This window comes from Xyrauchen texanus, chromosome 28, assembly GCF_025860055.1.
Source record: "Xyrauchen texanus isolate HMW12.3.18 chromosome 28, RBS_HiC_50CHRs, whole genome shotgun sequence".
NCBI classification, from domain to species: Eukaryota; Metazoa; Chordata; class Actinopteri; order Cypriniformes; family Catostomidae; genus Xyrauchen; species Xyrauchen texanus.
The window spans coordinates 10,703,091-10,718,152 of record NC_068303.1 but is presented as its reverse complement, the minus strand read 5'-3'; the positions used below and the strand labels follow the sequence as shown (position 1 = coordinate 10,718,152).

Here is a 15,062-nt window from a genome sequence, read left to right as displayed (position 1 = left end):
AAATAAGCGCCAAAATAAGTACAAAGTGCAGATCAAAATAATAACTGCAGATTAAAAAAATAACAAGCATGAATAAAAAAAATATAAACACAATTAAAAAATGCTGCAAAAAACAGAACAGAAAAAGTAAAGCAAAGTCATCAGAATTGCAAACAAAATCATGTTTTCCTTGGTTATATTACTGTTTTTTGTGCCTTCTGGAAATTTTGATCACATTAATTTTTTTTTTGTATGTTTACGCTGTATTTTTCTCTGCTTTTGTTTCCAAGTTCTGTCTGCACTTGGTTTTCCAAAACTTGTGGGTAGTTTTCATGAGTTTCATGTAAATCAGGGGGTGTTTTGCATCCCTATTGGTCCACTAGTTCTTGATCGACAGCTCCTCCTTTAGCCAGTCATTTGAAGAGGGGAGGTGACATCACTCAAATGCAACTCTGACAGCTTGTAACGTACCCATGACTGGAGGCGGGTTAGAATCCATGTTGCAGAGGTATTTATTGTGAACGACAATAAACAGGCAAACAATCCAAAGTACTGAGCAAAGAGATGAAGTCGAATTAACAGGCAATGGTTCAATAACAGGCAGGCAATCCAAACAGGCGACAAGGCAAAAACAGTGATCAAAAGACGTAATCCAAGTAAACAGGTAAAAAGGTCATAACATGAGACATAAACAGTGAGCAAGGGAAAACGTTGGTAAGACAGGTAAACTGGCAATACTTCGCAATCTGGGTGGGTGAAAGCACTGCTTATATATATGTCAAACAGGAAGTGACATGGCAGGAAACAGGAAGTGACATTGTTCAGAATTCAGGTGAGGGCTCCCTCTGGTGGACGGGAGACCGCTCAACAGTCTAGGATCTCCCGTACTAGGTAGGCAGGGGATCCATCGATCTCCAAAGGAGGAGGTGGTGTGGATTCAGTGGTTGCAGGTTCCAGTGAAGGATGTGCAGGTTTCAGGAGTGATACAAAGAAGGAAGGAGAGATACGATAATCATCAGGAAGCTCTAGTCTATAGGTCACAGAGTTTATTTGTCTTAATATCTTAAAGGGACCTACGTACCTTGGACTGAGCTTTCTGCTAGGTAGCCTCAGATGTAGATCCCTCGTAGAAAGCCATACCATCTGGCGAGATTGGTAATATTGTGGGGACGCCTCCGGTGATCGGCCTGAATTTTCTGGTTCCTGATGGCTCTCTGAAGCTGGACATGAGCGCTGTCCCACACTCTCTCACTCCTCCTGATCCAGTTATCCATCGCCGGCACCTCTGATGGTTTCTCCTGACCAAGGGATCAGTGGAGGCTGATAACCCAGGACACATTGGAAAGGGGTTAGCCCTGTGGATGAATGTGTGAGGGAGTTCTGAGCTTACTCTGCCCATGGAAGGAAAGTGCTCCAATGGTGCTGTTCACGACTACAATAGGAGCGTAGGTAACGTCCAATTTCTTGATTTACCCTCTCCACACGACCAGGTGGCCGACACTACCCTTCATGTCGGCCAGCACCAGCTCCAGCAAGTCGATAGATACATCTACTTGGGCCAGGAGCTGACTACCGACCACAAGATTGGTCGAGAACTGGCACGACGACGCCGAGCCGCCTGGGTCAGCTTTGGCTCAATTGCCGAGACGGCCACTAACAGAGCCATCAACCAGGACATCAGGGCCGCCCTATTCAACAGCACCGTCCTGCCGGCCATGCTCTACGGGGCCGAGACCTGGGCAACGACGGCGGCCGACCGACAAAAGCTGGCCGTGACTGAACGCGCAATGGAGCGCCACATGGTCGGGGTTAAAAGGATCGACCACGTCCGCAATGAGCAGCTGCGGGCCATGACCAGGGTGGCCAACGCGGTGGACCTGGCCAACAAGGCCAAGAAGCGCTGGGCTGGGCACCTGATGCGGCGGACAGACGAAAGATGGACACGCGAAGTCACCGTCTGGTTGCCGATCGACATCAAGCGGCCACGCGGGCGCCCTGCAACACGATGGCGCGACTCGCTACGACAAGATCTGGGACACAATTGGATGGGACTCGCCCAGGACCGACAGACCTGGGCAGATCGTTGTGGTCTGCGCTGACCACCTTTGGCCGGCGAAGACAGGCCGATTCTGGATTCTGGATTCTGGACTTGACCGTTTGCCTTGGGGTGATAACCAGAGGTTAAACTGACATTGATGTTCAGATGATGACAAAAAGCCTTCCATACCCGTGAGGTAAACTGAGATCCTCGGTCTGATACACCCTGAAAACCTGGTTAAACAAAGCCTCTGCAGTTTCCATAGCTGTGGGAAGACCTTTCATGGGAATCAGATGACATGACTTAGAGAAACAATCAACAATGACACAGATGGTAGTGAAACACATGGAATTAGGAAGATCTGTGATAAAATCTACTGCCAGATTTGACCAAGGTCATTGAGAGATGGGCAGCGTTTCCAGGAGCACTGCAGGGAGTAGACGAGGGGTTCTGACTTGTGCGCAGACTGGGCAGGCATTAACATAGTTAGTAACATCATGTAGGAGAGTGGGCCACCAGAAAGATTTACGTACCAATGCTGCAGTTCTTTGAATTCCTGGGTGACCAGAGCCTAGGGAAGTATGCACCCATTGTACGACCCTCTGAATGAGATTTTGGGGTAGGTAATGTCTGTTGGGAGGACATTCCGTAGGTGGAGGTTCATCACGTTGTCCACGCTGAATGTCCTCTATAATGTCCCAACGGACGGGTGTGATGAAGACGGACGGTGGCAGAATAGATTCGGGGAGAGCCAAGGAAAGAACTGGATCATATCTTCGTGATAAGGCATCTGCTTTGCCATTCTTGTTGCCTGGACGATAGGTAACAGTTAAATTGAAACGGGTGAAGAAAAGTGCCCACCTGGCCTGTCGTGGATTCATTCTCTTGGCACTCTTGATATATTCCAGGTTCTTGTGGTCAGTAATGACTTGAAACGGGTGCCTGGATCCTTCCAGCCAGTGTCTCCCCTCCTCTAGGTTAGCTTTGATGGACAACAGTTCCTTGTTGCCTACATCATAAGCAAGACGACATCATTCGTCTCTGCAGATGTGAGTTTCCGAGAGTAAAAGGCACATGGGTGGAGTTTACCTGGGGAACCATGACGCTGAGAGAGGACAGCTCCGATGCCACAGTCTGAGGCGTCCTCTTCCAGTATGAATGGGAGGGCTGGATCTGGATGTTTCAAATGGGGCAGTGGTGAAACTGGACTTGAGTTTTTCAAAAGCTCCCTTTGCACTCTCAGGCCACGTCAATTTCCTTGGTTTTCCTCTGAGTAATGCAGTGAGAGGAGCTGCTACAATGCTGTAGTTCCTTATGAACCGCCTATAAAAGTTTACAAACCCAAGAAATCGTTGTAATTCCTTGACGATTGAGGGAGCTGGCCACTCAGTCCCAAGGTCTGTGGGGTGGTAATTGGGCTGCTTTGTCTTTGCTAAAACTTCTATGACTTCAGTATATTCCTTGGGGATGTGTGGATGAACGTTAGACTTTGGAATCTCCACTCTAGTGGTCAGGCATTTTACTATTAACTTAGTGGTCAGACAATGCTCTTGACAGAATGGTGACCAATGCAGCAACTCCCCTTTTTTCCAGGAGATCAATGGATCATGGAGTGATAGCCAAGGATATCCTAGTATAATGGAGTGGTGAGGAGAGGTGATGACATAGTCTCGATATGGAAAAGTCCCAATTGAATCCTAATTGGGATCGTTTTATGGGTTACCTGACCTGTGCCCATGGGTGCATTATCTACAGCAGTAATTTGGACAGGAGGAATACATGGTGTTGTGGGAATATTGAATTCGGTAACCAGTTGATGATGGATTAGGTTTAATGCAGCTTCTGAATCCACTAGCGCTGTAACACATGATTGAGGGTTTTCAACAAAAATGATTATAGGAAGAGTAAAGTTTTTGCTGGAAACAGAATCATGTGTGGTGCTTACCCTTGCCAAAAACCCACCTGATGCACTGGGTTTACCACAATAGAAGCATAATCCCTTATCTCGCCTGCGCTGGCGTTCATCCTCGGGCACCCATGTATGCCCGATTTGCATGGGTTCACTTGATTCCGTTGACAATGTAACCGAAGATGAGGCAGTAGTCGAATTAACAGGCAATGTTTCAATAACAGGCAGGCAATCCAAACAGGCGTCAAGGCAAAAACAGTGATCAAAAGATTCTGCCAGCTCTAGGAAACAATGTGTTGTCCGAGTTGGCCATTATCATACTCCGTTAACACATGCATCGTGCCAGCTGAATGTAGTTAGCAGAGTCTTTAGTTTAGGCATTATTTAAGACCTCCTTGTTTGTAGTTTATTGGTAACTTGGTTTTAGTAATAGTAACCATATACAAATATCTATGGTAAATGTTGAGGTTTATATGCAGCTTATACTTACTAATTTTAAAGGGTAAACAAAGCAGCCTAATAATTTTTTTAGGCCTAAAAAAATATATATATAAAAAAATTTAAGTAACATTCGTAAAGTTGTAAAGTTTTTTATTTTATCCAACCAATTCATAAAAATTTAATTTAATAGAGGTATCGGTATTGGTATCGATATCAGCAATATTGGCCTAAAAGTACTTGGTATCGGATCGAAAAGTAAATAACTGGTATTGCCCATCCCTAAGCAGCAGCCATTGGAGTTGCTTTGAAGTTGTCACCTCCCCTCTTCGAATGATTGGCTAGAGGAGGAGCTGTCAATCAAGAACTAGTGGACCAATAGGGACACAAAACACCTGGTTTACATGAAACTTGGAAAGCCAAGCACAGAACTAGGAAACTAAAGCAAAGTTTTTTGTTTTTTGTTTTTTTTTTTGAAAAAGTGGACCTTTTTGCAGGTTTTCCCCTCATTATGTATTTAATTATGAGGTTCAAATACTTAACTTTGGTGACTTTTTATGAACTAATTTGTGCTGGATTATCTTGTCTGCTGGTATCTTAACGAAGATGCTTTTTTATACACTGAAAATATTTACTACAATGTTGTCAATTTGCTTACCAAGTATAACAAACGTACCCTGTTTGGCAGTCTTTTTAACATATGTTAAATATTCTGCGACAATGACGCTGCTGCCTCCTTTCTCTTCCTCTCCTGCTCTCCTGGCCCATACTCACTATCCAAGCTGGATGATGTTGGCCTCACTGATTTAGCGCGGTAAAGTTTGACGTTCGACATTCGGTTTCGCAGATATACAGGTGAAACTCGAAAAATTAGAATATCGTACAAAAGTTCATTAATTTCAGTAATTCAACTTAAAAGGTGAAACTAATATATTATATAGACTCATTACAAGCAAAGTAAGATATTTCAAGCCTTTATTTGATATAATTTTGATGATTATGGCTTACAGCTTATGAAAACCCCAAATTCAGAATCTCAGAAAATTAGAATATTACATGAAATCAATAAAAAAAAAAGGATTTTAAATACAGAAATGTCGGCCCTCTGAAAAGTATAATCATGCATATGTACTCAGTACTTGGTTTGGGCCCCTTTTGCATTAATTACTGCCTCAATGCGGCGTGGCATGGATGCTATCAGCCTGTGGCACTGCTGAGGTGTTATGGAAGACCAAGATGCTTCAATAGCGGCCTTCAGCTCTTCTGCATTGTTTGGTCTCATGTCTCTCATCTTTCTCTTGGCAATGCCCCATAGATTCTCTATGGGGTTCAGGTCAGGCGAGTTTGCTGGCTAATCAAGCACAGTAATACCATGGTCATTGAACCAGGTTTTGGTACTTTTGGCAGTGTGGGCAGGTGCCAAGTCCTGCTGGAAAATGAAGTCAGCATCTCCATAAAGCTTGTCTGCTGAAGGAAGCATGAAGTGCTCTAAAATGTCCTGGTAGATGGCTGCGTTGACTCTGGACTTAATAAAGCACAGTGGACCAACACCAGCCGATGACATGGCTCCCCAAACCAACACAGACTGTGGAAACTACACACTGGACTTCAAGCATCTTGGATTGTGTGCCTCTCCATTCTTCCTCCAGACTCTGGGACCTTGGTTTCCAAATGAGATGCAAAATTTGCTCTCATCAGAAAAGAGGACTTTGGACCACTGAGCAACAGACCAGTTCTTTTTTTCTTTAGCCCAGGTAAGACGTTTGACATTTGAAGCCCATGTCCAGGACCCGTCTGTGTGTGGTGGCTCTTGATGCAGTAACTCCAGCCTCAGTCCACTCCTTGTGAAGCTCCCCCACACATTTGAATGGCCTTTTCCTGACAATCCTCTCCAGGCTACGGTCATACATGCTGCTTGTGCACCTTTTTCTTCCACACTTTTCCCTTCCACTTAACTTTCTATTAATGTGCTTTGATACAGCACTTTGAGAACATCCAACTTCTTTTGCAATTACCTTTTGAGGCTTTCCCTCCTTGTGGAGGGTGTCAATGATGGTTTTCTGCACAACTGTCAGGTCAGCAGTCTTCCCCATGATTGTGAATTCAACTGAACCAGACTGAGAGACCATTTAAAGGCTCAGGAACCCTTTGCAGGTGTTTAGCTGATTAGAGTGTGACAATTTGAGCCTACAATACTGAACCTTTTCACAATATTCTAATTTTCTGAGATTCTGAATTTGGGGTTTTCATAAGCTGTAAGCCATAATCATCAAAATTATATCAAATAAAGGCTTGAAATATCTTACTTTGCTTGTAATGAGTCTATATAATATATTAGTTTCACCTTTTAAGTTGAATTACTGAAATTAATGAACTTTTGCACGATATTCTAATTTTTCGAGTTTCACCTGTAAGGACCATCTAAAAACTCCACTCACTATGCTAAAACATAGGATATGTCCACTCATTCATTCAATTCACATGCAAGTTATACATAAAAAAATATAATGAAATAAACTGTTAAATACATTTTCACATTCAGAATGTTCTTATAACTTCCCAGAGGACAGACAGACATACTACAGGTGAGATTATTACAATATGATAAATTATATAAGTAGGGCCTACAGTAATCAGATTTAGAGTATAGAAGGATTTACTACTTAATCACTAATATCCAAAAAAAATTAAAATACAAAAAATACAGCCTCAAATGAGAAAATATAATTTTCGTCAATTTTTGTGATTTTTTTTTCTATAATAATTCATTACTGTACCTATATAATTGATGATACTGTAATAATATTACCTGTAGTAAGTTCATATATCCTCTGGGAAGTTATCACAGCCTTTAAAATGAGAAAACATAATTTGGTGAATTTTAGTGAATATGTTTCTAAAATAATTGATTACTGTAGGCTACTTATATAATTGATCATACTGTAATAATATCACCTGTAGTATGTCTGTCTATTCTCTATGAAGTTATAAGAACATTCTGACTGTGAAAATGTATTTTACAGGTTTTTTTCATGTATAACTTCCACGTGAATTGAATGAATGAGTGGACATCTATGCTTTAGCGTAGTGAGTGGAGTTTTCAGATGGTCCCTTACATCTGCGAAACCGAATGTCTGACGAATGACGAATGTTCTTATCTTATAGATTAGAACAGTGGTTCTCAACCTGTTGGCCAGGAACCACTAGGGGGCCTCAGCACACTTCCAAGGGGGCCTCAAGTTGACTTAAAATGTATTTAAAATAGGAAATATTCAAATAATTCAAATAATTCAACTTAATTAAAATGTTAAAAAAATACGTTTAGATGTATGCCTACAAATTAGAAACAGACTCTTTCTGAAGGTTCTAGAATCAAAAATGATCCATGATCAATTATTTTAATCAGACACGTCTAGTTTCGGGCGAGGGGGCCTTCAAAGTTTGTCTTGGACATTGGGGGGCCTTGGAGTCAAAAAGGTTTAAAAGGTTTTAAAGGTCACTGGATTAGAACATGCTGTTAAATCTAATTATGCTACAATTTAAAAAAAGACAACTACCTTTTACTCAAATAGTTTTTCTGATAATATAATGTGCAAAGAAAACATATGCTTTAAATTAGAAAAGAGTTTAAAATTCTTCACTGTGCCATGAACAAGCATTTTCACTCGTGAAACCCACTGTAGGCTATATTAGCTAAACATTTTGTTTAATATTGTTTCAAAAGAAAAAACAAATTTAAATAAAAAAATAAATGCTGAATCAAACTAAATAGAGGACACACATTAATATGCAAATAACAGTGAAACCTTTTACAGTGTTTTGATCTGTGTTGATGTCGCTTTGAATGCGACGGATTGCAGATTCAACCCGCCTTCGTGTATACAGCTTTTTAGTAAAACTAAGCGAAATCGCTACTGCATGAAAGTGGATTGAAGATATATATATATAACATACATTCTGTAACATACATATGTATATATATATATATATATGCATGTGTGTTTTTGGTTGAACCATTTGACACATTCCGTCTCTATTTAGCGAGTGTAGGCCTACATGGTCAACAGTAGGCTATTTCAAATTAATTATGCTTCGCTCAAGTCAGTTGCGGACGCAGGTAGAGGCAGAATACGAGAGCAGCATGAGGCAACGCGTCGCTGCATTCTGACGCGCATTCCGCTCTCCGTATATTGGAATATTGTTTATATCTTGTATGTATATATATATACATACAAGATATAAACAAGACGGTATGTTCTATCCCAAGACAGTTTCTAAAATGTACATTTAATCTACAGCAGTGACGCTTTTTGTGATTCATGTCTTCAAAGTCACTCCCCATGCCTCACCAAAGGCGATGCTGCGCGTTCACACGTAAACGCGGAAGTGGCTTCTATGCGTGCACCTGCCATCATTGTTGTTAGTCAGATTTTTGCTCTTGCTAATCGTAGAAGTTTGTGACAGTCACTTATCTTCGGGATGGCGGTTCCACCGCAGCTGAAAGCTATTCAGCACCTTTTGAGAACAGCACAGGAACACGATAAACGAGACCCCGTGATCGCCTACTACTGTAAGTTATTTTATTGTTAGCTAGCAAGAAAGCAGACCCTCCCTTTCTCTAGGTTATTAAACTTGTAAATTGCAAATTATCCCAGTTTAACTCAAATAGTAATGTGGTTTAATGAACTAAACAGTGAAACTGCGTGGTGCAGTTGGAAATGTTGTTTTTAAACCAGTCTGTCACTTGCTGTTGTGAATGTTAGCCTCAGTTGCTTTGATAAGCTGGCTAGCATCTGCTGTTATAAGCCCATAGTTGTTATTTTAACAGGCATTAATCACGAGTATACATGTCTTGAGTTAATTTAAAGTTAATTTCACATTTACATAGGTAATTTTAATGAAATAAGTTAATAATTTAGCAGTTCAGGCTAACTGGCTGAAACTACAGTAACTGTACAGTAAATTCATCACGAGTACATCAAATGGAGTTTAATGTAATAGATAGTTTAATATGCTGAGACCTTTAGTTGATATGTAATTTTACATTAAGTGTGGTATTCGGATTGTTTCTTACATGGCAAATGAAAGCAAGTCGGCTTCTTGATAATAGTGGATACCTGCTGAATCATTTCAGAGATATTTTGTACCGACATCATATTTAAAGGGGAGTTGAATCAACATTTGTTTTTATTCTCACCATGGGAAGTTCACCTTGAGGTGTATTGGTAGTGGAGATGGGATGGGGGGGTTCAGTACCCTGTATGCAGTATATTTCCTGAATGTATGTTAGTTTGCTCAGAATTTGCCTCTGTTTCTGTTTGTTCTGTATTGTGATGGAATAAGATATATGGATCTTTTCATATAAAAAGATCCATATTTTATATTTATTGGATTTATGTTTCGTCTGTTTATCTGTTTAACAGTTTTTTGTTAAGCTGTAGAAACACGACGTTGCTACTCTATTAAGCTCCCAAGGGAAAGTTCCTCAATTCCGTCATATCCACCTTTTTTCTCACAACAGTGTGGTTGCACTTGTATGATTGATACATATCATAAGAAAGTGTTTCACCGCTTTTCACTGGAGATGAATCATCAGCTATGTGTCTGACTTTGTATGTGGTGCATCCAGTTTTAGGAATACAATAGGCTAGTACCACCATTCAAAGATTTTTAAGGTTGACGTAGACTGATATTATTTGTGTACATTACCTCACTACACTTAGGTTACACTTAACAGGTTTCACTAGTTGGCAGAGTTGATGACTAATAAAAAGCATGTAATTGCCTTTACATTCTATTTCCAGAATACAGTGTTTTGTTGTTTGCTGAATTTTTCTTGGTAGATGATATTGGGTAAAAAGTATTTTGAACAGTTTTAGGAATTGCCCATGTCCAAGGAGTGTTGGCTCTCTGCCCTGCATTCTATAGGGTCAGAATATGAAGGTAAATCTCTCGCAAAACATGAGCTTGTAGATTTGATGTTGAAAACTTGTACAATAAATATTTGTACTTGTTACATGAAATTTACACTCATAGCCGATGTGAAAACTTGTAAAATAAAAATCGGACATTGAATGCTGCAATCTTCTCTCACAGACAATAATCCAAAACCTGTGTTTTGCATTCAAAGTTGCAGACAAATATTCACAAATGTGTAAAATTACTTTCATTTAAATACAATGACAGACAGAAACTTGTATTACTTATTTACATTTGCTGAGCTCCAGACTGCGACTAAATGGTCAAAAATAATGATTGTGACGATAATTTAAAATCTATTCGCCGTTGGCGACAGTCGGGTTGTGTGAGTTCATATGCGATTTCGTTAGTTATATTATCTTGTGAGTTATTGAATAATCTTTAGAGCACCACCAGTGTCTTGCACCGCTTTTCACCTGTTCTGTTTCTGACGAGCTCAATGCACTGCATAAATCAACAAACCATGCTTGAGAGAGTCATGCACATCTCAATATTACAACAATACTCTTTTGAACCAGATCTTTTTCATTAATCACCCAAAAAGAGAGTTTCAAGTCGGGAGCTCAGGTTAGCAGTTTGAATCAGATTGTCTTTCTCAGCGAATCAGCCGTCAGTGAGCTCATTACTGGAAGCGCAGACATTTCAAAATAAGAGTCATTTGTATTTCGGTGATATATCGGTCGACCACTAGTCAAGAGACACTTGAGAGCCAATGAGCATGCGACATCACTGCCGTAAAAACAGTAGTCGTAATGCTTTTTGAGGTGGCAATTTAAACATTTTGAAAACGAAACCAACATGGCTTGACTCTTACGACAGTTGGAGATCATTGAATAAAAGGCTTGAATTTGGGTTTGTTTTTCACAGAAAGCTATCTGGATTTGCAGTATAGCTAACACATTTATGGATTAATGTTATTGTTTTACAGTGCTTTTTGTGGTTTATTTAGGTTTTTGGTATATTCTGAAAAATTATTTGTTTTTATTCAGGTGTAGTCATGGTTAAAGTGATATAATCCTTTAAAATGTTGTATAGAGCAGCAAAAATCACACAGATCTGAATTAAACCATTAAAATGTCATTTTAACGTGTTAATTCAGTACGATTCATTTTACAAAAAATAATGCGTTAAACTATTTTACGCAATTAATCGCATGCCCATAAGGAAGATTCCTGAGAAATGCAAGCTTGTAGTAACACCTGTTTACTCCAGAGGGCAGTAAGTGAAATTTCAGCTGTATGAGCAACACGCAGTTGTCAATATTGTATGTTTCGGTGTCTATGCAAACATAAGAGAATGTATGTTTGCTATCAAACTTTATAAGAATACATACAGTTCAAATTGTCATGATATTATGTTGTGTTTTGACCCACATCAGTAGTACATGAAGCTATGGTCCGTGGTTAGTTACATTCAGGTTTGGGAAGGTTACTTTTAAAAAGAATTCTGCTACAGATTACAGAATACATGCTGTAAAATTTTATTTGTAACGTATTCCTTTAGATTACTCAAGGTCAGTAATGTAATCTAAATACTTTGGATTACTTCTTCAGCACTGGCAGATTTTTTCATTTGTTTTGACTATAGTATAGTATAGTATAGTATTTTAGTATACAAACAAGTAAATTAAGAAAATACACTTCACTGTAAAAAAATACATTCTCTGAAAAAAGCCTAAATATTTTATGCAGTTTTGCTACTCAAGCAAGTTTATCTTGTTTTAAGGATTTTTATATTTATTTTTTTTTATAAAAAAAATTGTATACAGGAAAGCAATATTTAAATTCTCTTTAAGAATAACATTTATGCAGTACATCTTTGCCCTAATATCAGAGGTATTACTAGAGTTGTTCTAACTTGAATTAATTATAAAATATAATTTTACTGGTAGTAGATGCATGTTAAAACAAGAAACAGCTATTTTATCTTAGCCTAAGCTAAATGATCACTTTATACCAGTTTAACTATTTTAGCTGCTCCAAACTTCAAAACCGTACTGAGTGTACAACAACATCCTTTTCTAAAGTGGATTCTATTCATAGAATGTATTAAAATATAAAATGTTATTTTTAGCTTTCTGTATGATGTTAGCATTTCTTGTAAAAAAAATACCCTTACCACATCAAAAAACATTGACATGGCATGTAATCGTGTATTTATTGGATTCATGTTTCATCTGTTTATCCGTTTAACAGTTTTTTGTTAAGCTGTAGAAACACGATGTTGCTACTCTATTAAGCTCCTAAGGGAAAGTTCCTCAATTCCGCCATATCCAACTTTTTACTCACAACAGTGTGGTTGCACTTGTATGAATGATACATATCATAAGAAAGTGTTTCACCGCTTTTCAAAAGCTCCTCGGATCGCATCATTTATATGGATAAATGTTTAACTTAATATACTAATTATTAAATAAAACAAATTAAAATAAAAGACAAAGTAATCTCTTCAGTAATCAAAAGAATTTTTGAATGTAACTGTATTCTGATTTCCAAAGATTTACATTTTAATTGTAACTGTAATGGAATTCAGTTACCAGTATTTTGTATTTTAAATATGTAATCCCATTACATGCATTCCGTTACTCACCAACCCTGGTTACGTTGATGTGAGTAACTACGTTGAGTTGTTATGACGGCCAACAACCACACAAAATTTGAGCATGGAATTCATTTTTACTCCAAATAACACTTAAATGGTTTTTGTTCTCCATCTGGATTGGTTGTTTTGGTTAGTTTTACATTGCGTCTTGAGACCAGAAACAGAAAAATTGCAGAGAAAAGGCAAATAGAGTCAATCATGGTGCCACCCGGTTGCTCAGGTAAATTATGGAAAGATTTTAAAAAAAAAAATGTTTTAATAAATTTAGGAGCCTTTAGTATCGTATAGCGTAGCATTGTGCTGATGGAAGTAGTTAAAGTTCAAGATTAGGATCACGTGTTCTGTCATTTGTAATGTTTACTGCTGTACATTATAGGTCATCTAGTGATTTTATTTATTTATTGGGGTTACCACATCGCAAATATAAACATAATCCCAAAACCCAAGTTGGCTCTAGCTGCCAGATGTACAATGTAAAACACTAAAACAAATTAATAAATAATAATGTGCTTAAATGTCACATGCAGAATAATGATGGCTATGTTATTATTAGTCGCTTGGTTGTAAATGTTGTAGGTAAAAAAATATTTTTTTGTAATAAAAGATTTTAATAATTTTAGGCTGTATTTGGGACAGTTTCCATGGTGGTTAACTCAATATGTTGGGATGCTCTATGATTGTTCTGAAAGTTATTTGAAGCCCTGTTTGATTTGTACACATCATTTCTTTAACTTAATTCTTGAAGAGTTAAGCAGTTGCTTTTAAAAGATGGCTTATTCATTGTGCCACTGGAGGTCAGCATTTACTTTTTATTGAGGGAATCAGGACTTAAAAACAAATTGGACCCTTTTACCTGCTACTTTTTTGATTACACTCAGGATTATTAAAATAATTGGTGATTTTGGGATATTAAATAGACAAAGATGTAGCAGTATCATTTATCTCTCTTTGTTTATAATCCTAAAAGCTAAAATATTTTTAGGAGTTAAGTTTGTTTTATGAATCACAGTTGGCGATTTGCCAAACCAAGTATTTCAGCTGACCCCTTCTAATTGTAGTTTATTCCTCCAATCATTAATCTTTTTTTAAATATAGGTTTTCATTCTCCCTTTTTTTTTTATACAGCAACTCTCAACTAATAATTAAAGTAAGGATGATATATTTTTATTCCATTAGGTGGTTATAATGTATGATTTTTGTGTTAATGTGGCAAAAAAATGAAATAAATAAAAAATGTTTTGGTGGACTGTGTGCCTTAAAAACTGGCTTTATGTCCGTATTTGCTTTTTCTATTAAAACATTATGTTCGACACCCATGTGTATGGTGACAATTGAATGTGCTGCAATCATTAGCAACATGTGTTTTTTTTAAAGCAGAATGATGCTCTGATGCTGCTCTGCAGTCTGTCTCTGCATGTGACAGAGCTCCAGTTCTCTAATTGTCACTGAGCTGTAAATCTATGGAAAAGGCCCTCTTTGACATTGTTTTCCTTCCTTCTCGCTGGATCTTACCCAGTCTTCAGACTGAGCTGCAGCTACATAATAACGTCCTTGTAGTACGGAAAGCAGAGTGCGCGGGCTGACATTCCTGAATATACAATTCTGGTCTAACTGCAGATGTCAGTGAAATACTTGGGCATGTCCCCGACTGAAGAGTCACACACACTTTGTCTGTCAAACGTCAAGCTTGCGTAGATGCTTAATTGTCAGAATAAGCCTCTGGGATATTGTAGTAGGCAAAGTGGTCATTGGATGGATGTAATCTGGTGTTTAGCCCAGGCACATACAAGTAGTTTAATCTATTGATTAAAAAAATCAAGAAGGTAATTTCACATTTATTTACATTTAGACCACTTAAAAATGTTTTCTGATAACTTAACTTAAATTGAACAGGAGCTTTTGTAATGTAACTGAAAGAGGCTTTGTGACAACTTTTAATAACATGCATGCTGAAAAAAAAAAAAGTCTGTAAGACTCTATTCTAATATTCACATTGTCCTTATTTTCACTCACTTCCATTAAAATGGAGAAAGAAACTAAATCACTTTGGCAAACAATGGATTATATTTTTTATTTACATGGTTTGCATGTCTGAATGGCCGCAGTGTTTCATTGTTT

The 15,062-nt window shown here is 38.3% G+C and overlaps 1 protein-coding gene across 1 annotated transcript in view; it reads left to right on the top strand.

The window, feature by feature from the left end:
• The first annotated feature begins 8,733 nt into the window (after positions 1-8,733).
• Positions 8,734-15,062, top strand: part of LOC127622307 (vacuolar protein sorting-associated protein VTA1 homolog) — a 36,330-nt gene continuing 30,001 nt past the window's right edge. Inside the window, exon 1 of the mRNA XM_052096372.1 lies at positions 8,734-8,934. Coding sequence (XP_051952332.1) covers positions 8,844-8,934 — 91 coding nt within the window. The 5' untranslated portion in view covers positions 8,734-8,843. The remainder of the gene's footprint in view (positions 8,935-15,062) is intronic.